The following is a 22,395-nucleotide window of genomic DNA, read 5'->3' as shown; positions in this document are numbered from 1 at the left end:
AATAAAACAATGCAGAGATAATATATTTGTGTATACAAAGATTAAATAAGGGTGGACCTGCAGTTTCTGCTCCAATGAAGATTCCAATATCTTCCTCATTTCTAATGATTTTTAATAGAATATCCAAGACCACTTAATTTAAGTGAATTCTGTGTTTCCCTTATCCTCTACAAAAATAATCAGTTAAGACTTTTTTGTATGAATTTAGCAGAGATCAAATGAATTCTAAGTAACCATTAATTTCATAGAGTCAAAGGTTTAAACAGGTAGTTAAGAATAATTATAAGTGTTGAAGTTACCATAGCAATTTAACAACATAGTCATATTCGGAATGTTTAACTTATAGTTATTGTTTAGTAAATCTACCATACTGTCCTCTGGTTGGCTTTACCACTTACAGTCATTCCTGTGCAGTTTTTAATAATAAATTGCATGATGTAGATAGGGCTGGGTCCAAACATAAGCAAAGCATGTAAACCCGCATGGTGCAATTGCAAAAATACCACTGGCCTGCCTCAATTTCTGAACATATACTTGGGTTTAAACATTGCCTCTATAACAATGGAGCTCTCACATTATGTATGAATTATTTTATATCTATTCACAGATTAATTTATCATATTACAACAAGGTTATGAACATTCTATTTAGCACAGAAGTTAAGTATAGGCATTTCAGAAGTACACAGACCTGGGTTTCTATCTCAACTCCATACCCTGGCTGAGTAACCTTAAGCAAATTAACGTCTCTACCTACATAGAAGATAGGCTAAAAATACCAACCATGAAGGGTAATTGAGAAGACAAAATAAGAAAATGCATAGGAAGCATTTTAGCACAGAGCATGGCACATAGTAAATACTCCATAGTAGCTATTAGTCTTAGTAATAAGGGACTTTGCACCCTCCTACTTCAAATGGCATCCAATGATCACTTCAACATGATTGCTAACCTTTGTGTTGATTGGTAGATGATTTAGCAGGAACTAATTAATGAGAGGTAAGTCAATATAAATTTGGACAGTGAAAGAAAATGTGAAAGCCCTTTGTGTGGCAAATTCTTGAGGCTCTGCAGTGGAAGGTCAAGGCAGCTGGATGGTGCTGAGTGATTAGACTTGGTCATTCATATCTCTGTCTCTCTTTCTCTCTCTCTCTCTCTGGGTGTGTGTGTGTTTGTGTGTGTGTAGGTGAGAGGGGGATGGTTGTAAGGGGCAAAGGGTAGAACAAGGTAGGTGTGAGGAAGGCACTAGAGACAAAGTCCTGGGCTTTGGCTATTGGTGGTTTCCACCCCTGGAAACTTCCTAATCTGGAGGTACTCATATTAATATATATTTCTGTACCTGATCCCTGAAGATTATGATTCTTTATATCTTAGGGCATATCTTAGGAGGAATACTTAGAAATATGTATTTTGGTGTGACCAGTTGGAGAGTTATTGAACCAAAAATGCATTACTCAGAGCATAGCATTTATGCCACAGGTGGTATGCAAGATGATGTGAGGTGGAAGATGGCCATATCCTTAAATAGCATTAATGTCATTAATCACTTAATCAGTTCTGATTAGTCAAGAGGGAAGTCTCAGTTTAGTAATGAAACCTCTCTATCCCTTGCTTATCAACTAAAACCAAAAAGGCAATAGTATCTAGCCAACATTTAATCCTCATTTTGTTCGTACTGTGTTTATGTTGTGGTTACCTTCTCTTTGTAGGTTTTCAATAGTGATATAAAGTCCCCTTCAAAATAAATTTATCTAAGTTTTTCGAAGAGCCCACTGTGAAAAAGCTATGAGAATGACCTAAGTTTATGAACCTTTCCAGGTTGAAAAAAAAAATACAGTTGATTGTACCACTCATTTTTGCCTAGAACTGGGTTTGACTTTGTTCTTCCTAAATATTTCTTAGTAACTAAATACATGAAGAAACTGCTATTTGGAATAGAAAATTATGTTTTTTCCATAAGGGAACTTCCTTTACGTTTCCTGTGGAAGTCCATGCTCAGATAATCTATCTCCATGTTGTCCTGTAGAGCAGTTTAAACTAAGGAAAGAAAGGTCATGGAGCCACTGAGTCCTACCTATGGCTGAGCTTGACAAACAAGAAACGCAGAGTAAACTCCATTTCTTCAACTTTGAAACTGATTCCTTCTCTGTTAATCCCTGAGGTCAGGTTGCCTGAATGTCCTGGATTTTTGTTGTGTTTTTTTTCCTAAGAAATTCTTCCTGATCAGCAAGAAGTGATCGTGTTTATCCCTCTGCAAATCTACTCGGTATGACCAAAGGAGTGTTATTATTTTTAAGACTTGAAAACTTTCATTCTCAGAGAGGGTGGGAGGTTGCAAGGGAGGAACAGTGGGCAAAGCCCATGTGCCTCAAACCTCACCCGGGATGGCCTGGACAAGTGCCAGTGAGACAAAAGCACTAGTCAGACCAGGGTGTTTTCACAGCTGGGCAGTCAGTGTTTTTGGACAGCATGGGTGGGGAGGAGGCCACAGCAGCGTCAGCCTCTGTCCAGTAGCATCATGCAATTGAGAGAAGCCTTAGGCAGGCAGATGGCTTTAATCTAAGGAGCTAAGCATCTAAAGAATAGGATTTATCCTGTAGAGAAAGGCCATAAGAAGCAATATTCTTGGAAAAGGAGGCCACTGAATGCTATTTTTGTTTAACCTGAGAACTGAGCTGCTTTTTAGCCTGGAGACTTTCCTACCTTGATTCTCACTGGGCATTTGCAAAATCCAGTTCCAGGAGGTGTTTCTAGGACCTCCATGAAGTAGAAGGAGATCTGGAAGAAAATGTTAGGCTGCCTTTTGCAAAAACTTCCCCCACCAACAACTTGTGAGTGTAGAACTAACTTACCACACATCAGAGGGGCAGTGGACTACTTCAGGGGGGCTGAAGTGCCCCAAAATGACACAATTTTAGATGTATGTGCACTTTTTTCTGGTAGAGGACCCATAACTTGCATCAAATTCTCAAAGAATTTATGATCTTAAAATGTGATAAACCACCGCCTTTCAAGGGCCTATGAGAATGCATTATCATTTAAATGTTGTTAAGCAAGCAAGGCTGACTAATTTAGGCTAGCACTGGCAAGTCTTGGTCCTTCCTGTAAAAAAAATCTAAGATTCTTGTAGAATTGTTCACTATAGGTGCTCTGTTTCGAGAAGTAAGGTCAGATCGAACAACATGAAAAGAAATAGACTAGGCCAAATTCAAAGGATCCTAAGTAATAGTTAGATGAGACCCAGCAAGAGAGTGTGGTCAGAGGAGCCAGCAGAACCAGGCACACTAGCAGACAAGAAACGGCAGGGGCACTATGTGAAGACTTGGACATCACATTTCAGAGGGGAATGGGTAAATTGGAGCCTTCTTAGAGAAGAGCAACTTGGAGACGGAAGGGTCCAGAAGTCATGTCACATGGAAAACTAGGGTAGTTGGAATAGGAAACATTTGGAGCAAGGTGACAGGGATATCTTCAAGTATTTATAAATTGTTACATGACTTGAGTTTAGAATATTATGGCTTTAGATATAGAAGGGATCAAAGAACATTTGTACAAGGCATTAATGTTACAGGAGAGAAAACTGAAAGCCAGAGAGAACTGACTGGCTAAGGCAGAGGTGGGACTAGAATCCAGATTCTGATTCCCTTCCCAGTACTGTTTGCCACCATTTCCAGCTGCCTCCCCGAGTGCCTTATGTGTGGGGAAGAGCTAGGACCAATGAATGGCCATTTTAAGAAGGTCAAGCTTAGCTGGATAAAGAGTATTCCTTTGTAGAATAGGAAATTAAGTGAGACAGTGATCTCGCCATCATAAAGAGTATTTCTGAGGGAATGTGTGTTCATTTTCTATAGTTCCTATAAAAAATTACCACAAACTTGGTAGCTTACAACAGTGCAAATGTATTACCTTGCAGGTCTAGAGTCAGAAGTTTAAAATGGTCAGTTGGGCCATGCTCCTTCTGGAGGCCCTAGAGTAAAATCCACTTCCTTGCCTTTTCAGCTTCTAGAAGCGGCCTGCATTCCTTGGTTTGTGGCCCCGTCCTCTACCTTCAAAGCCAGCAGCATAGTAATCACTTACCCTGCTTCTGTCATCACATCTCTTTCTCTTTTTTTTTTTTTTTTTTTTGAGATGGAGTCCTGCTCTGTTGCCAAGGCTGCTGGAGTGCAGTGGTACGACCTCTGCTCACTGCAAGCTCTGCCTCTTGGATTCATGCCATTCTGCCTCAGCCTCCCGAGTAGCTGGGACTACAGGTGCCCACCACTACACCCAGCTAATCTTTTGTATTTTTAGTAGAGACAGGGTTTCACCATGTTAGCCAGGATGGTCTCGATCTCCTGACCTCATGATCTGCCCCCCTCGGCCTCTCAAAGTGCTGGGATTATAGGCCATCACATCTCTTTCTCTTATTCTGACCTTTCATAAGGACCCCTGTGATTACACTGTGCCCACCTGGGTAAGCCAGGCTAATCTCCCATCTGAAGATCCTTAACTTGACCACGTCTGCAAAGTCCCTTTTACCATGTAAGATAACATACTCATAGGTTCTGAAGATTAGGATGTGGACATTTTTGGGGAGCTATAATTCAACCTACCACAGAACATATGGAAAGGCTTATTGATGCTGGTGCAGGTATTAGAACAGATCTGGATTCAAATCTTGGCTTCAGTACCTACTAGTTCCATGACCATTACCCCTTTGAGCCTTTGTTCCCTCGTGCATAAAATGGAAATAAAATCTCAACATTACCATGAGGATTTGTGGTGATATTCATGAAATGCATAACATATAACACTCTCTCAATGAATGGTAGCCATATTTATTTTAAAAACTGCCAGATGCTTCTCACCATACAAGAATTTAATAGAAGAAACTCCATTATTAAATGGGACATTCGATAAGGTGACCTCCAGATTTCCTTCTGAGATTGCTGAAATCTAAAGGAATAAAAATTTCGTTTCCTCTATAAACTATTCTCGGGGACTCTTGTCCACTTCCCAGATGCAGTTACAAGGGAATCACTTTTCTGGATAGCCAATGGCTATAAGACTGTGCTTTCTGCCCCCCACAGTCCTGCCATCTGATTTTTCCATGCAACTCTGGTTGGATTTAAGCAGGACTAGGAGTCTGTCCTGGTGTGTGATGATTGGCTAGACCAGGCAGCTGAGGCCAGGGCAGACTCCCTCCTTCACATCTGTCAACATACCTGGCTGCAAGCAAGTTGCTGCCTGTGACCACTGTCTGCAGAGGCCAGAGAGAGCAAGAAAGGAAGTGGAAAGGAACCTCACCTTCATGCTTGGGGAGAAGGAGAAACCTGTGTTAATGTGTCTTCCCAACGTCCCACTCTCTTCAGCAATCACTGGAACAGCCATGGGCCATCCCTGTTGAGTCAGGAAAGAAGCTGAGGGAAGAGTCGGGATTGAAAAGCAGCAGACAAGGTAGGTGATCTCTCTGGCCACTGGCCCTTCTCTCATGATCACAAAATGAGCACCATATACAGCCTTGTCACCAGAGTGTCTCTGAGGAGGGTCTGCTGAAGGAGAATGGTAGACCTGGGTGTGTGTCTGAATTCAGTCATTTTTCCATCAGCCTGTTCTGGAAAGCAGGCTGTATTTTCCTTCTGTCTTCTATCTCTTCTGAAAATTGTTGTTGCTCCTGTACGTATTTCAGAAACTTGGAAGGTTTTTTAAAAATTTTTCATTATAACAAATTATATGTGTGATTTATTAAAATGATTTCATTGGTGGTAACTCCACAAGCATGGTTTTGTTCTAGAATTTTCGTTGCATAATTTTTTTCAATTTTCAAGACATACCAGAGAGGACAGTGTACATATATTGTAGTATGTGGTATAGAATAATATATTCTGAGAAATATACTGTCCATTCACAGGGCTGTCAACCTCATATGATAGGCTCTCCCAGGAAGTCACGTATATTTTTATGCTTTGGAACCTAGAGAGTTAAAAGTCCTGAAATTACTGGAGCAGAATCAAGCCTATTTACCTAAGCTTATCACATCGGCAGCCAGGTCAATCATTTACTGAGACTAGGCTGTTTCTTACCCTGAATCAGGAGGACCACCAAAGCCTTTGCTGACCTGAGTCTCTCTGTAGCAAAGGCATGGGCAACACAGAAGAAATGCTCCTCTGAAGCTATAGTCCAGATTCTCTTCTCACCAGAAGTAAGTTTTTCTCCTTCCCAGAATAGTAAATATCCCAAGACCTCCCTTCCCCAGCTCAATGATAAACAAACATGAGCAAAACTAATATGCAAACGTGATACCAATGCCACTCTATGTACAAAGCTTGTGGCTTTGGAGGGAGCTTCCCTCATCACTGGAGGTCTATGGGGAAGAAGGAGATGAGAACTATGAAACAAGTTATTGACTGATTCTTGAGGAAGAATAAAGTTATAAAGTAATCACCAAGGAAAACATGGAAATTTTCCCCTTCAATTCTATACATTCTAGAAATGTTATTTTTGTCAAATATGATTCATTCTTCCTTAAGTCTGAATATAACTCCTCTAATTGCAGAAATGTTGTCATATGGTCACCACATACAACTTTCAGGCCTGTGCAGTGGTTCCTGGCTCCTACAGTCATTAGTTAGAAGCCTAGTAATGCTGAAGCCCTATTTTTCTGAACTCCCTTTAGGGAAGGAGTTGGGTCATGTAGGACAAGGTAATGTTTGACATTATTTTTGCCAATCAGTTGTGGAACTGAAGTGACTCCCCTCAGGGAAGGTTTGTGGCTGAATATTTAGTGTCTGAGGCAGTTAACTAGATGCAAGAGTGGAGGCCCTTGTAGACACAAACCCTTGTGTGACTTTGGGTAAGTCTGTGGCTACCTCTCAAGAATATTGTGGAGAATTATGGAAAACTGATACATTTCTGTGAAGATAGTAAGCACTGCAAAATGTTAAGTGTGAATCTGGCTGGTATCTAGAGGATGTTCATAGATAATGCAAGTGATGAAGGTGGTTTTGACGAGGGAAAAGGATCTTGGGGTGATCAAATGCATTGGCTAGGTCAGGCATGGTGACCCATGCCTGTAATCCCGCACTTTGGAACTGAGGCAGAGGATTGCTTGAAGCCAGGAGTTCAAGACCAGCCTGAGCAACAAAGTGAGATTCTGTCTCTACAAAAAAATTTTTTTAAAAAATTTATGCATTGGCCATATTTCCCACATTACTGAAGGCTGCCTTAGGGACAGACACACAGGTCTGACCTGTCCTTTTTTTGTGGCTTCTGGCTCAGGGCCTAAAACACATTGGAAGCCCCTAAGGGTATATCCAGCTTTTTCTTTCCATTTCCTGAATATTGGATAGTAAGTAGAGGGAGACTATTCTTCAGATTGACTAGATTAGAATAGGCATTGTCATTGTTTTTCAACATTAGGTAGTTAGAATATAGAAGTTAATTAATTTGCCCAAAATCATGCAATTAGTTTGAGCCAGGATTCTACTCAGTTCTGCCTTGTTCCCAACCCAGTGCATTTTCCATAAGGTCATGGAGTTGACCATGTGGATAAGCATAAATTGGAGGGTCACTGAGGTAAGCAAGGCTGACTAATACAGTCAGAAGCTCTGAGGTTCTCCACTGGCTCTTGGATGTGCCATGCCTGAGCCGCTGTAACCAAAAGGCCAGTAGTGGACTTCCAAAAAGGATAAAACAGGCAAGAGCAAAAGGAAGTGTTTTTAGTCATGGCAGTTACTGGAGTCTTCTCTGTCCTGTATATTTTCTAAATAACCCCGCTAATCCTCAGGCTAGGCCTTTGCGCCTTTTTATACTGTAGACTCAAATCCATGAGCCCCAACTAAAGTACAACATCTGAACCATTTCCAGAGAAGAATTGACCCTATCCCAATCTTTCTCAAGGGACTCAAGAATTTACTATCTCATCTCAGCGAATATCCACTCATTTAAATCTAAGAGACTTGGGCACAAAGAGGCTTAAAGCCCGAGAAACCATCAACAGTCCCTCCTGTCCCTCCTGTCAAGGCTTTCACCATCTGCAACCCAAAGAGACCCATGTCGGCTTGGAGTCTAAATGGCTTGTTGGTGTCGTTTGAGCAGTGAATGAGTAATGTACAGCAGAAGACTTAATCTGCCCCCCACCCCTAGCTTCACTTTTGTTCAGATATGTCCTAAAGATTCCATTAGCTGTCTGTCATAAATTCCAAAGCAGCCACAATTCCTGAGCATTTACAAGATGAAGATAAAGAAATGCCATCATGAAATGAGGTCGACTAAATGTCTTTGAACAAAGGGTTTCTAGTGACTTGCCTCACATGCATCTCAAGTGTGTGATAGCAAAGGCATTACAAATAGGGATTGCATCACCATGTCTACCAGTACCCTTTACTAATCAACTGACCTTACATGAACTGTACTTACATGCCATCATTTTCATTAACTAAAACACTAGGAGAAAGAAAGTTGAAGCTAAAACACAAAGACTCATCACAACATTTCACCTGTATCAAGTACTTATTATGACCAAAACATGAACTGCTGCCTTATCTATACTTTTTTTCATTTAATTTTCATAGCAAACCTCTGCAACTTGCCCAAGTCACAGAGCTAGTAAGATGAGGTAAAATTTGAGTTGGGATCTGACTCCAAATCCTATATTCTTCAGCATTCTGTTCTGGGAAACATACTCACCCAACAGTGTCTACACTGTTCACGTTCTAAATGTAAAAGAGTAAAAAAAGTTCTTTCTAAATTATTTGATCAGATCCTTAGAGTATATATTGATTCCCCCTTCCCACTCACACAAGATGTTCTTGATGTTCTTGAGTGTAAGCATAAAACTCAATATGACAGTGGTTTTCCTCTCCTCTAGAAAAGGAACCACAAAACACACATGCACACATGCACACACACAATAGTAATTGCCCAAGAGTCAGTGTTTTGATTCCTTTCTGAAGTTGAGAGAGAAAATTGTTCCTATCTCCTAGTTTATAAACATTGTTTTTTTGTTTGATTGATTGACTTTAATGTAATGTACAAGACAAATTTGTCATTTATTATACCAAGATTTTTTTAAAAGTTTATTTCTGCAGTGAAATTTCAGTCTTTGAAATCAGCTAAATTTTTCAAAACTGTCCAGTATGTCAATAGTTGTATTTAATCTTCACCACAGCCGTGTAAGATGAGTACTGTTTTCAGATGATATCCTTTCAGATAAGGAATCTGAGACTCAATACAGGTGAATGGCCTTCTCAGTCTCACTCAGCTAAGTCCCTTAGGTCTTGGGACTCCAAATTTTTTGTTCTTTTTTAAATTAAATATTCATGCAGTTCCTTAGATTCCTAAGTCCTACAAATGGTAGGAATGGGGCCTACAAGCTTTTTATTTAAATTTTCAGAAATTAAAAATGCCAAATGACTACACAGCCTGTTCTCAGGCAGAGACCACTCAAATATTGATTGCTTTGCTTTGGGCTAGAATTCTATCAGGTCAGTGTGGTAATGCTGTTATTCTAATTAGATTTTCATAGAGTAATGAAAATAAAGACATTAATTGTTACTTCATAAAATCTTCCTTAAAGGCAAAAAATCTTTCAAGCCCATGTGCCCATGAGCAAAATAATATATCAAAGGGGTTCTTGCTAGAAGGATAAGCCACCACTGTCTTCTAATCAGTTGTGTGCCTAGAGAATGGTATACATGAGTAGGGGCTAGGGACCCCACAGTGTCTTGAGATGCACAAGCCCTCTCTAAACCTGTAGTCAGATGGATGTCTCATGAGTCAAACAGTTGCCAAATGGTATGGAACCTAAGGAAGTCCTTCTACAAATTGAGAATCCATTATTGTAGTTTCAACCCTACAGAAACCAGCTAGAGTTACAGGAGGAAACCTTATGCCCTAGGAATTCCATTTCAGTCCTAAGATGTTCTGAAGGGTCCGGGAGCCCTGCATCAGCTATGCATCTGGAGGAGATCCAGTGTTTTCTTATCCCTAATGCTTCACTGGGAATTGCCCGTGGCTGGCTGCCTGAGTCTCCATCCCATGCGACAGTCATGTTGTCCACATCCTTGCTTTGGTGTTAGTGTGCATCCTCATCATACTTTTTGGTCCCCATTTCTGTGACCTCTGAGGTTCTAATGATCTTGGTGCAGGAGAACCCATAGTTTTGGGCAATGATCAAGCAGAGCGAATGAAACTTCTGCCCCTGACCCACCCAAAACTTGTTCCCCTCCTCTCTACAGTTCCAAGGTCAAGTTTCCCATGAGAGCAGTAAAGGAACTGAAGGTCACAAAATGCTGGCAATTTACCATGCCTTGGAGGGGTTCCCAGAAAGTAAAATGAAAATGAGATTGTTTTCACATAAGACCTCTGTATTTGGATGACAGGATTAAAACAGTTTGAATGTGCGATTTCACTGTGCACTGAGGTAACCCCCACAAAGTCTTTTTTTTTTCAAAAGCCAAAATAATATCAAAAATACTTCCTGCAGAGAACTCTAACTAGGCAGGATTCTTTTTTGTCATCACTGGGTTGATGTTTTCAAGGATTCATTTCTCAAGATAAGCCTTATATAGTGCATTTGGCTGAAGCTCATGTGTACTTCTGTGGAATGATGGCTTTCGTCCATGGGGCCTACTTTGTGGTGATCTCACTAGGTTTCACAAGGTAAACAGCTGAAAACTTGTGGTTAGTATGTGAGCAGGCTTCAAGAGAAGAGAAAACCCAGGAGAGGTCGGCCAGAAGATGTTGCAGTGAATTGGCAGGTAGCAGGCTTCTCTCTATGACCCAAGGAAAGCAAATACCCCTACGAAGGAGATGTACTTTCATTTTCAAATACATGTATCCCACAAAATTTAGCTCTGCTTCCTAGCTAGGAATCCTAATCATAGGAAGAGCTAATGGCTAGACTTCCCAGAACATGACTGTTCTCTACTCAAATTCATCTCATTTTGCTTTTCTTTGCAAAATGAAAATTCTCCATTTTCCATAAGAATAGTATTGTTATAGAATATAGTTGCGTTGATAAATTATAGTCCAACAAATTAAGCTAAAATAGCCCAACAGAGGTATCCTAGGCCTGACATCACTGTTGTCTTTCTCTGTGGTTTTATGCCAATTTTTAGACATCTTGGGGGTGGCTCAGCTTCATATCTTTACTCATCTGCGTTCTAATTATGAATAACCACAAACATTTATTGGTGGGTTATCCACTCAGTTCAGCAACAATCATCTATTCTTTCCCAGAAGTGTGTTAGACACTGTCTTTGACATAGGACTAAATAATCTTGCCACTTACCAGAGATGAGAAGGTTTTAAATTTATCCAGTAGGCTAAACCACAGCTTCTTTAGAGTCCTCTATATTTGTGTGTATGTTAGTGTGCATGTATGTGTGTGTCTGCCTGTGTGTATATATCTGTGCGTGTATATGTACTTTTAATCATTATACAGTACCAAGAAGATAATGGGTTCTCAATAAATATTTGTTGGTGATACTAAACTAGTAATCAGCTAGGAATTTAATCAAGAAATTGATTTATAAAAAGAAAACTGGAATTGCTAGGGGAGACTAAAGAAAGAATCGGAAGTGTTAACCATTGGTGTAGAGGGAATAGTGCATCGAGGGTCTACTTGCTCTTCTGCCAACCCCCAACTGAATGGTACAGCACATAGGAGACCTTGGTTGTGTTTGATTCTGCTACTACACACACCAACAGGGCAACTCTGGGCAAGTCACTTCAGCTTTCTTGGCCTCAATTTTCTCATTTTCGAAATGGAGGCAGGGGATTGAGAGTATAAGATCTCTAATGTCTTCTCTAGTTTTTATATTCTGTGTTCTATGAAAAACTAGAAAAGTTTACTTCAGAAAGTTCTTTAAGGAAAATACAGAAATAATTTTAATTTATCTAGGGAGATCATTCCTATCTCTTGGGTAAACAAGGGGAATGAAAAATCTGCTCAAGAGATCCCAGCTATGCCACCTTGAAGATGTTATAAATTGGTGAGTCTGGGCATTGATCTTTACTAGAGAAGAAGCCCACTTGGCTGGGAGAGTACAAGAAACCACATCTGAATTCTCTTGTCCAGCACTCAGCTTTGCCACGCCTGTGTGCCACTAATGCAAGCTCCAGCAAGCAGGCAGTCATGACTATCATTCTCTCTTTATAAATAAACGGAAGCCCTTAAAGGTGACGTGGCTTTGAGTCTGCTCTGGATCCTGAGTTCACCCCTGTCTCCCTGCCTCTCCCTGAGCCACCCCAGGCGCCCTGCCCAGGGTTACTCACCCAGGTTATTGCTAACTGGGTGCCTGTGCTCATGTCCCTTCTTGTAAGCTTCATGAAAGGCTATTTGTAATGAAGAGAGGGCATATCAAAGAAGGGAGACTGCATCCTCCAGGCCCTGAACCAAAAAGGCAGGTTTTTTTTAAGAGGAAGTCTAGTTTCCCTATTAAAATCTGCAGAAATGAATGGTCCTCAAGATGACTAGCAGAATTATGACATTCTATTTCAAGCATTTTTAAAAAATTTTTTTACCTGAGGTTATTTTACTTCTCTTTGCTCTCCTTCTCCACATAAAAAGGAAAGAATAATGTTTGCTCACTGTGATACCGTATGAGAGAAGGCAGCTCAGGCAGTACAACTCAAAGGAACCTACTAATTGCACCAAACAGCAAGGCACAGCTAAACATTTCAGTAAATAAAGTGTGATATCATCATGGCTCACACGGGTTTACCTTATCACCCAGACCTATGCCTAGGGAGTGCTAAGACCCTGAAGAACCACAATCACAAATGATGGCAAAGAACCTCTAGTCCAAGAAGAAAAACGCTGAAAGAAATTGGGCATCAATGATCTTATGTCTCAGATGCATTTAGAGGCTGCATCACTTTGCTGCCTATTATTGTCTTTGTTAAATATGAGAGAGAGAGAGAGAGAGAATTAATTAATTATCATCACCAGGGGATATCTGGTAATTTTCAAGGTACATGAAGGGGGCAGATGATGCCATAAATTCAGTAAGAACACACTGATTTCTTGGAGTCTTCAAGTGACTTTCTGTTGTACTCCACAAAAATATTACTGAGTATACCCACTTCTCTGTTTCTACTCTACTCCTAATATCTAACTAACTTCTTCTTAGGTAGTCTGTTGGGAAGAGGGATAGATAACACATAACACAATATATAATGCTTAGTTGACTGTCACAACCATATTAACTATACTCACTTTTTAGAAGCCACAAAACTTACAATCACCAAAAGTCACCCTTGGCTTGCCCCCCCCCCCACAATATACATTCACTTAAGGTAGGATAGGAAGAGGACAGGCTTATGATTCAACCATATAGTATATCTTAACGAAGTCAGAGAATCGGAACAGCCCATGATTCCAACAATGATTATCAATGTCAAACTTAACTCAAATACAGACCTCAATGCCTCAATTCATGCCCATCAAGTTAAAAAAAAAAAAGAAACAGTGGGGAGAGGAGAGGGGGGAAAAAAGCTAAAAACAAAGAAATATCAACAACAATGATGACAAGGTGCTGAAACATGGAGACAATCTCACATAGTCCTAACGCTAACCACCAAGTACCAGCTGGCACCTTTACAAGTTCTCCAATCAGTGAGCACCATTGCTTCTTGAATTGAACTGAATTCCTATTATTAGACTGGATTCTCTAGCACTGCCAGCTTTCTAGCAGGAGAAAAAGAGTTTCAGAGCATGAGGTAAAATAGAACTCTGTTTTCCTACTTTCAAAAACTCATCTCATACACCCACAGCCCTCACTCATTGATAGTCAAGGAAGTCAGAGTCCATGGGTCTCCTATCTGTGCCCGAGCACCTGTCTAACAGTGAAAAAGGGAAGAGGGGGCTTATCCAGTAGAGGCTTTCCAGAAGATGCAGAACTGTTTCTGATAATCCCATGCTTCACTGCCCACTAGGCCAACAGGGAGGGAGGCAGCATTTTCAACAGAGGAGACTTTCATGCCATAAATCTTCAGGCATTTGTGGGCACCAAGTGTCTTGCTGTGACTGAGATGGAACTAAAATAATTTACAAGTTTGTGTGTGTGCGTGTATGTGTGCGCATCTTTCTGTGTGTGTGTTACATGGAAAGAATTTTAATATGAGAAGGGCATTAAATCAGTTTTGCAACAAGAAAAGTCCTTTGTCTGGACTATTTCTGGGTGTTGGTTACACAAAACCTAAATAGTTGTTTAATTTCTGGAATTAGCAAATATCTGTTCGAAACACTAGTCTTAAAGACTTCTATTGATAGCATACTCTTCTCTCTAAAATTGCCACAACACATTTTAATCATTTTTAGAAAAGATATACTACAAGATCCTTCAGCATGTAAAAAATTCTTTCATGATGTCTAAACGAATCTCAGGCCTGGTTAATAATACTGAATTTCAGATGTCTTCGAGTAACCCTTAGCATGCTGAATTTTATATCCCATTACCAGTACATCTTATTTTAGATAGTGTTATGAGTATGATTAACCAATAAAATTCAGGTAAACTCATCACTGGATACAGCAGCCTGCACATCATTTGGTTAGATTGTGTGCTGAGTCTACTCTCCAAACGTATTTATTCTCCTATTCTGTAGACACATACTCTGCACATGTCTGGTTTGGCTTAATATTTGGCTGTTCCCCTAAAGGCATTGGTTGAGGGTCACCATATTTTCTCTTTTAACCAGTATCTGATAAAACTCTAACTGGGATACTACTATTCTTCACATGCATTTATATCAAAAGCTATTTACTCCCACTTCCCCCAGGCCAAAGTCATAATAGCATGTTAGAATCAAATATTTTCCATTGTTCTTTTATATATATATATTTTTATTATACTTTAAATTCTAGGGTACATGTGCACAACGTGCAGGTTTGTTACATATGTATACATCTGCCATGTTGATATGCTGCACCCATTAACTCGTCATTTACATTAGGTATATCTCCTAATGCTATCCCTCCCTCCTCCCCCCACCCCACAACAGGCCCCGGTGTGTGATGTTCCCCTTCCTGTGTCCAAGTGTTCTCATTGTTCAATTCCCACCTATGAGTGAGAAAATGCGGTGTTTGGTTTTTTGTCCTTGCGATAGTTTGCTGAGAATGATGGTTTCCAGCTTCATCCATGTCCCTACAAAGGACATGAACTCATCATTTTTTATGGCTGCATAGTATTCCATGGTGTGTATGTGCCACATTTTCTTAATCCAGTCTATTGTTGTTGGACATTTGGGTTGGTTCCAAGGCTTTGCTATTGTCAGTAGTGCTGCAATAAACATACGTGTGCATGTGTCTTTATAGCAGCATGATTTATCAAATATTTTCCATTATTCTAACATAGATCCAATAAGAAGACATTTATAGAGTGCCTAACATGTTTGACACCTTGCTAAGGGATATAGATTCAGAGATGAGTAGTTGACAGTTCTGCCCAAAGAAAGATCAATATGATCAACATCTTATAGAGAAAATGAACCAATAAAGGAGCCAACACAGTATCATATGTGGTCATAACTGAAACAAAGCAGAAAAGTTTCAGATGGGTGCTCCCCAACTACCAAAGGAGTTGGGGTCCAAGTGGTATTTTAAAGAAAAGAAAATTTGGATTCACATTCTTCCTTTCTAAAAATCCAGGCTATGAAGAAAAAGCTACTTCCTTTTAGGAATTTATCTGAATATCCTAAGGAGGTGAAATTACAAGAGTAGAGACAGTTGTGGTAGCCATGGCTAAGGAAGTTTCGATCCCTGGAGAAAGAGGATAAGAGGAGAGTCTGGAGAGATCCTTTTAACTAAAAGGTAGGAAAAATATATCAACTTTTGCCCTGAATCACAGTCTCTGCCTAATTCACATCCTTTGGACTGGAGACTTAATTTAGAAACATTCTGTGCAGTCCAGGGCTCGCATCTCTCCCATACCCTAGGGACTTCTGCCTCGTGGACAAGCTTGTTATAAATCTGATTTCTACTGAGTTATGAATTGAACTTCATTTTTCCTGGGAGCAACTTTAAACAGGAATAGTGAACAAAGTAAAAATCTAGAGAAGTAGCAGTGAGGTCTTCTGATGTCAGCAGGGGGCACCAGGTAGGAAGTTCAAGGTTAAAGAATAAACATGGCCAACCCAGCCCCCATCCCAATACCCTACATTAGCATCCAAATCCAACTCTCCAATACTACACATTGTAAGCAGAATATAAGTGAGAAGGGTCAGCTTAGTAGCTCTCAACCTAGCCTGGCTGGAAATCCTTCTTAAGTTGGCTTAGGTAAGCTTTTAGCGTATAAGTGAAAACTTTCATCATCTTAAACAATTTGCCTGTTTCCTGAAGTAGGGCTAAAAAGATTGTTGAATTTTCTGATTCTTTTAGAAACTCAGATCATAAGTCACACTCTTAATGAACCAGTTTTCATATTGGTTTCATTTTTATCCATTGAAAGAAGGAATATCTATAAAAGTTAATTAAGATAGATTTGACCACCTAAATATTTAAAACTTATTTTACAAATGTTTAAACAAAGGTAAAAATAGAAATAATGAACTGAGAAAGTACATTTGCAACATAAAAAACAGACAAAAGGTTACTGTTCCTAAAGAGTACTTATAAATCCTTACCAGCTAGAGGCAATAACCCAGTAAAAAGTTGGGCAGAAAATGAACTGACAACTCACACAAGAAGAAAGGCTCATGATCTATAATGACATGAAGAGATGTTCAGCCACAGTAACAATGAAATAAAGGCAAATTGAAACAGTAAGGTAGCATTTCATTTTTATGAGATTGGCAATAATTGAGTAATATTAGATGTTAATGAGCATGTGGGGAGCAGACCCTTCCACACATTGCTGCTGGTGGAAGTGTCAATCGCTACAACTTCTTTTTTAAGGACAGTTTGTCAAAACACATTTTAAAATGTTTTAACAAAGATAACTTTGGATTTATTCACTTCCAGGACTTATTTTTAGAAAACAATAATAGCGCAGTGCATAAAAAGTTTCACACAGTACTTAAATATTTTTGTAAGGTTTGTTTACAGCAGCGAATTTTGAAAACAACTTAAGTGTTCATCAGAGAGGGCTTAGATATAAACACAAACATACATGGATACTGTACAGCCATTTAAAATGATGAGATCCATGTTGCAGTAGTAGCTCAGAGCTACCAGTAGTAGTTCAGTGGCCAATAGATCTGTGTTTAAATTTTAGCTCTGTTCATTACTAGCTGTGTGAACTTGGGCAAGTCATTTGACCTCTGTAAGCCTCACTAATTTCATCTTAAAGAAATGAGGATAACACAACTTCCTATATCTTAACGTCAGAGTGAATTAGATGAGAGGATGAATGAAAAGCTCTTAGTATACCACCTGACACACAGTAAGGGCAGAATAACTGTGAACTATTGTTAGTGACAGCCTGTGGATTCAATCCTGCTATGTGAGGAAAATTAAGATGAAAATAGCACTGTCAGTTTCTGTGCAAGATGGCAAACTAGCTCCATGGCTTCTGATCTTCCCAAGACCTTATTAAAATAAATTTAAAACCAAAAGAATAAGCTCATAACAGAGAAGAAAGAGGGGGCTATCAATAAATTGCTGGAAGACAGAAAACAAATGGGACAGAGGAACAAAACACAGAGCCAAAATAGTTGCATCTGTAAAGCAATGAAGATACTATTTAAAAACCTAAATAAGAAAGTTCTTTTAGTGATTACAATTATTAGTCATAAAAATTAATAGACTGGAAAATTATGTTGAAGCTTTTTGAAATGTACAGCAAAATTACATAGGTGGAAATGTGAAAAAACAGATACTAAATAATAAGTTAAAATTAAGATCACCAACATATACCAAAAGCACTAGAATATTTGCCAGGCACTGCTTTATATTAATTGCATGTGTTATTTCAATCAGTCTTACCAGCAATCCTATGAGGTAGCTAATGATACTATTCTCTCCTAATAGTTGGAGAGGTTGAAGAATTAAGAAATTAAAAAGGCCAGGTGTGGTGGCTTACACCTGTAATCCCAGCACTTTGGGAGGCCAAGGTGGGTGGATTACTTGCCAGAAGTTTGAGACCAGCCTGGGAAAATGGGCAAGACACCATCTCTACAAAAATTTTTTTAAAAAATTAGCTGGGCATGGTGACACACACCAGTAGTCCCAGCTACTCAGGAGGATGAGGCAGGAGAATTGCTTGAGCCCAGGAGTTTGAAGCTGCAGTGAGCTATGTTCACACCACTGCCCTCTGGCCTGGGCAACAGAGCAAGACCTTGAAAACAAAAACAAAAAAAGAAAGAAAGAAAAGAGAAAAAAGGAAGAAAGAAAAGAGAAGAGAAGAGGAAAAGAAAAGAAGAAAAGAAAAGAAAATTTGCCCCAGGCCACTTGGCTAGTACTTGGGGTATGCACACAGCCAGTGTAGCTCTGTGCTGAATTGTCTCTGTCACCAGAGCACCTCCAAACCTCTGCTGAGAGCACGAAGAAGCAGGAACAACATTTTTCAGAGTGCTTGCCCCACATGGTTTCAGATTACAGCCTCAAGCCAGTATCATTGACTGGAAAGGTATTAAATAGAAAAGAAAAGACTATTATTCTCTAAAGGCAGTTGCAGACAGATATATGGGCAAAAGTTGGATGTGAGGTTTGAAGCAGCTTAACATTTGAGCATCTAGAATCAAGCACTTTGGACTTGTGGACTGAGTGAGTCAGTGACAATTCAAGAAACTTTCACTCTTGCAGCCCTTCCAATGATTATTCCTTCTGTTGAGACACTTCCTACTGAGAGAACACAGAAAGTCTTTTATTTCCCTGACCAACTCATATAGGTTCCAAATGCTGAGACCTAATCCTGGAAGTCCAATATCTGACAGGTGTTTCAGAAATAGCACAGCAAACTGAAGGGAAGAAATTATCAAAAAGTAGAATCTTAGTGCTCAAAAGATACAAATCTTACATGAATAGGGTTCATGTCCAGCACAATGAGTTAAAAAGTGAAATAGGCCAGCTGGGTACAGTGGCTCACACCTGTAATCCCAGTACTTTGGGAGGCCAACTCCAGAGGATCGCTTGAGGCCAAGGGTTTAAGACCAACCTGGGCAACATAGCAAGACCCCTCCCCTACAAAAAATTTTTAAAAATTAGCTGGGTGTGGTGGCACACATATGTAGTCCTAGCTACTTGGGAGGCTGAGGAGGGATAACTTGAGTTCTTCCAGGAGTTCAAGGTTACAGTGAACTATGATCTTGCCACTACACTCCAGCCTGGGTGACAGAGTGAGATCCTGTCTCTAAAAATTTTCTTTTTAATTTTAAAAAGGAAAAAGAAATATGTAGGCAACTTTTTGATATTTTAGAATTTTGAAGACTAAAAGGACATATATTTCAGAGAGGAGAAAAAAGTAACCTACAAGAAGTGCAAATTAACTGGTTCTCACTTCTCATCACCACCATATGATGCTAGACGATACTGGGGAAATGCCTTCAAAGTTAGGGAACATTTCCACCTAGAATTCTATACCCAGCCAAACTATAAATCAAGACTTAGAGCAGAATATAGACCTTTTCTGGTAGTAAAGACCAAAATTTTAACTTCTATGCAAAATATTTTAAACAAGGATGAAATTCTACTTCTCTTGATAAACTTTCAGCAGAATGCAAGATGATATGTAATCATTTTAATACTATAGATTTATTGTTATGAGTATTAAAAATATGTAGCATAGCAAGCTTCCATAGCTATGTATATTATTTAGAAGAAAAGTATTACATGTATTTAGGTATTAAAAACACATAATAGAATAGAGAGTAGGTGACTATGGCAAAATTGTGAAGACAGCACAAGAATGACTGAAATTTGGGAAACACCTTGCTAAAGTAAATGCCTTAAGGTATTATTTCTTCCAAATATATCTACATTGGTAAATATATTTATAAATATATTTACAAAAATATTTGTAAAAGAAGGGACTTAAAGGACACTACAGAGCCAAAAGCAGAAACTCATCAACTGCAGCAATACCAGGACAGAGGAGCCCAGAGACTGTGATTTGTTGGCTCACCCATAAAGTTGGCCCAGCTTCCTTGACTTAGACTCATATTCATTGTTCTTCCCACCCCCAATCCCCAGTAGCCTCTGACTATGTTTCCCAGGAAGCCTCTCCCTCAGGGAAGGGAACATGAGGATACACTGAGCTGTGTGTTTGCCTACAAGTTCCACTTCTCATTATAAAGCAGTGTTTAGCAATCTGACTCATGCATCAATACCTTTATTTTTACTGCCTCCCATTTTCTGTCTTATCCTTTTATCCTATTGGGTTGTGTCTTTTTGTATAACTAATCTCAAATCTTATTTGGAGTGAGAAAGAGTTTAAACAAATATCACTAATGACCCTAACTTCACTTTCTTGTGAGGTGTGGCAGCCCCTGGACCCTGATTCCCTGTGGGCAACTGGATGCGCCGGAGCTTCTGCTCCTACAGAGCTGGGATTAACCCAGCTCTTTTGATATGTTGCTCAGGGTTCTTGGTTCCACAATCAGACTAACTCAAGCTGTAAGCAGAAAACAAATTTATTGAAAGGAGGTCAAATAGTTTACAAGAGAGCTAAGAACGCTGGTGAATGAGGCCTGGTATATGGGAAAAAACACAGGAAGCAAAACAGACCCAAGATGGCATGTGAAGTCTGTTTAAGAGGCTACCATTGGCATTGTCACCACGAACACTAGCTATTTCACCAGCCACACCTGACTCTACCCTCCATCAGAAGCACCAGCCTTAATCTCTAAAGGTTCACTGGAAATTTGCATTGCTCAGTGAAGACTCAAATCCTAGCCAGATGCTCCTAGTGGCCTGAGCTTCCAGGGAAGGAAATGTCTAACCCTTTTGGCTTGGGCTTTCTTTATTGGTATTTCCTGAAATAGGAGGGCAGGGCAGGCAAAATTGTCAAAAGTCCACCTCACTTGGTGACCCTGTGAGGCTCTACCAGAGCAGCCAACTCATGTCCCTCTTTATTGTCACCTCTTTTTTCTTTTTCTTTTTTTTCTTGAGACACTTGTTGCCCAGACTGGAGTACAGTGGCGCGATCTCGGCTCACTGCAACCTCCATCTCCCGGGTTCGAGCGATTCTCTTGCCTCAGCCTCCCAAATAGCTGGGATTACAGGCACACACCACCATACCCAGCTAATTTTTGTATTTTTAGTAGAGACAAGGTTTCACCATGTTGGTCAGGTGGGTCACAAACTCCTGACCTCAGGTGATCCACCCACCTCGGCCACCCAAAGTGCTGGGATTACAGGCGTGAGTCACTGCACCCAGCCATCATCTCTTTTTTCTTGTCAAATTCAGCAGTTTGCAAGTCGGGATACTTATGCTACATTAGTTATATTTGTATAATATATATTTTTTACTTATTTCCAAGTCGTACTCTAAACATAAGTTTCTCATTTACATTTTTAGAGTCTTTTTATGTGTACTTCTGAATAAACATACATGAGGCTGAGAAGTCTTTCCTGTTAAATTCGACTGGGACATAAGTTTCACATTACCTATGAGTTGTTTTCATTGAAAAACAAAAATCCTTCCAGAACAAGAGAAGGCTAAAAAAAAATAAGAATAATAAAAATAAAAAGTAAAACAGAGAACCATTTTGAGGATAAGTTCAAAGAGACTGAATGTTCCAATGTAATTAACCACTAACAATGTAAGGTGCTTATTTCATGAATTCTTGAAAGAGATCTTAAACTATGATAGCACAGAAATCACTGAATTGCTTAACTCAAGAGTTAAATAGATGTCTCTGGTAAATTGGTACCAAAAAAAAAAAATCTGTGAGGAAACGACATCAATTTTAGTGGCATATGAAAGATGATGTAAGTATAAATAAAGAAATATCAACCGTCAGTTGATACTCTTTGCACTAAATTATATTCGTAAGCAAGATTTTTATGTTTTGTTGGATCTGACTTTTCACTACCCTGTTACAATAATATTTCTCATGTTTGTTTTAGTCTCCTTTACATTTACAGTGTCCTGGAGGGTAGTGGTGTTAAATTTAATTTGTCAACCTACGTTTAATTTTACAAGAATCCAGATCAAACTGCTATATAAACAAGAATTGCCTTGCAGGAACTTCTTAGTGATTAGGCTGGAGAAGTCACAGCTGAACTAAAAAATATGCTGCCAGTAGTACTTTTTCATTTTCCCCCTTATAATTTTAATGGCCCAAATGAAAGAGCCTTTTTTCTTTAACAATAGTATCCTTGTTAAAAGTCCTTTAAAGGACTGTTCTACGACACTGAAACAGTCTAATTAAACCATTAATATAACAATGATGTCAAGAGTTGCTAAATTCAAAGAAGGCACTTCTATTTCATGGTAGATATTGAAGGTAATTTTTTTCTGGCATGTAGCAT

At 39.4% G+C, this 22,395-nt stretch overlaps 2 protein-coding genes across 2 annotated transcripts in view; both read left to right on the top strand.

Annotated features, from left to right (window-relative positions):
* Positions 1–13,263, top strand: part of PLCXD2 (phosphatidylinositol specific phospholipase C X domain containing 2) — a 66,924-nt gene extending 53,661 nt beyond the window's left edge. The window contains exon 4 of the mRNA XM_054551540.2: positions 4,128–13,263. Within this exon, the coding sequence (XP_054407515.1) occupies positions 4,128–4,314 (187 nt within the window). The 3' untranslated portion in view covers positions 4,315–13,263. The remainder of the gene's footprint in view (positions 1–4,127) is intronic.
* PHLDB2 (pleckstrin homology like domain family B member 2) overlaps positions 5,356–22,395 on the top strand; it is a 234,604-nt gene continuing 217,564 nt past the window's right edge. The window contains exon 1 of the mRNA XM_063721783.1: positions 5,356–5,435. The gene's annotated coding sequence lies outside the window, so the exon portion shown is untranslated. The remainder of the gene's footprint in view (positions 5,436–22,395) is intronic.

This window comes from Pongo abelii, chromosome 2, assembly GCF_028885655.2.
Source record: "Pongo abelii isolate AG06213 chromosome 2, NHGRI_mPonAbe1-v2.0_pri, whole genome shotgun sequence".
Classification (NCBI taxonomy): domain Eukaryota; kingdom Metazoa; phylum Chordata; class Mammalia; order Primates; family Hominidae; genus Pongo; species Pongo abelii.
This window is presented reverse-complemented; position numbering and strand designations above follow the sequence as displayed.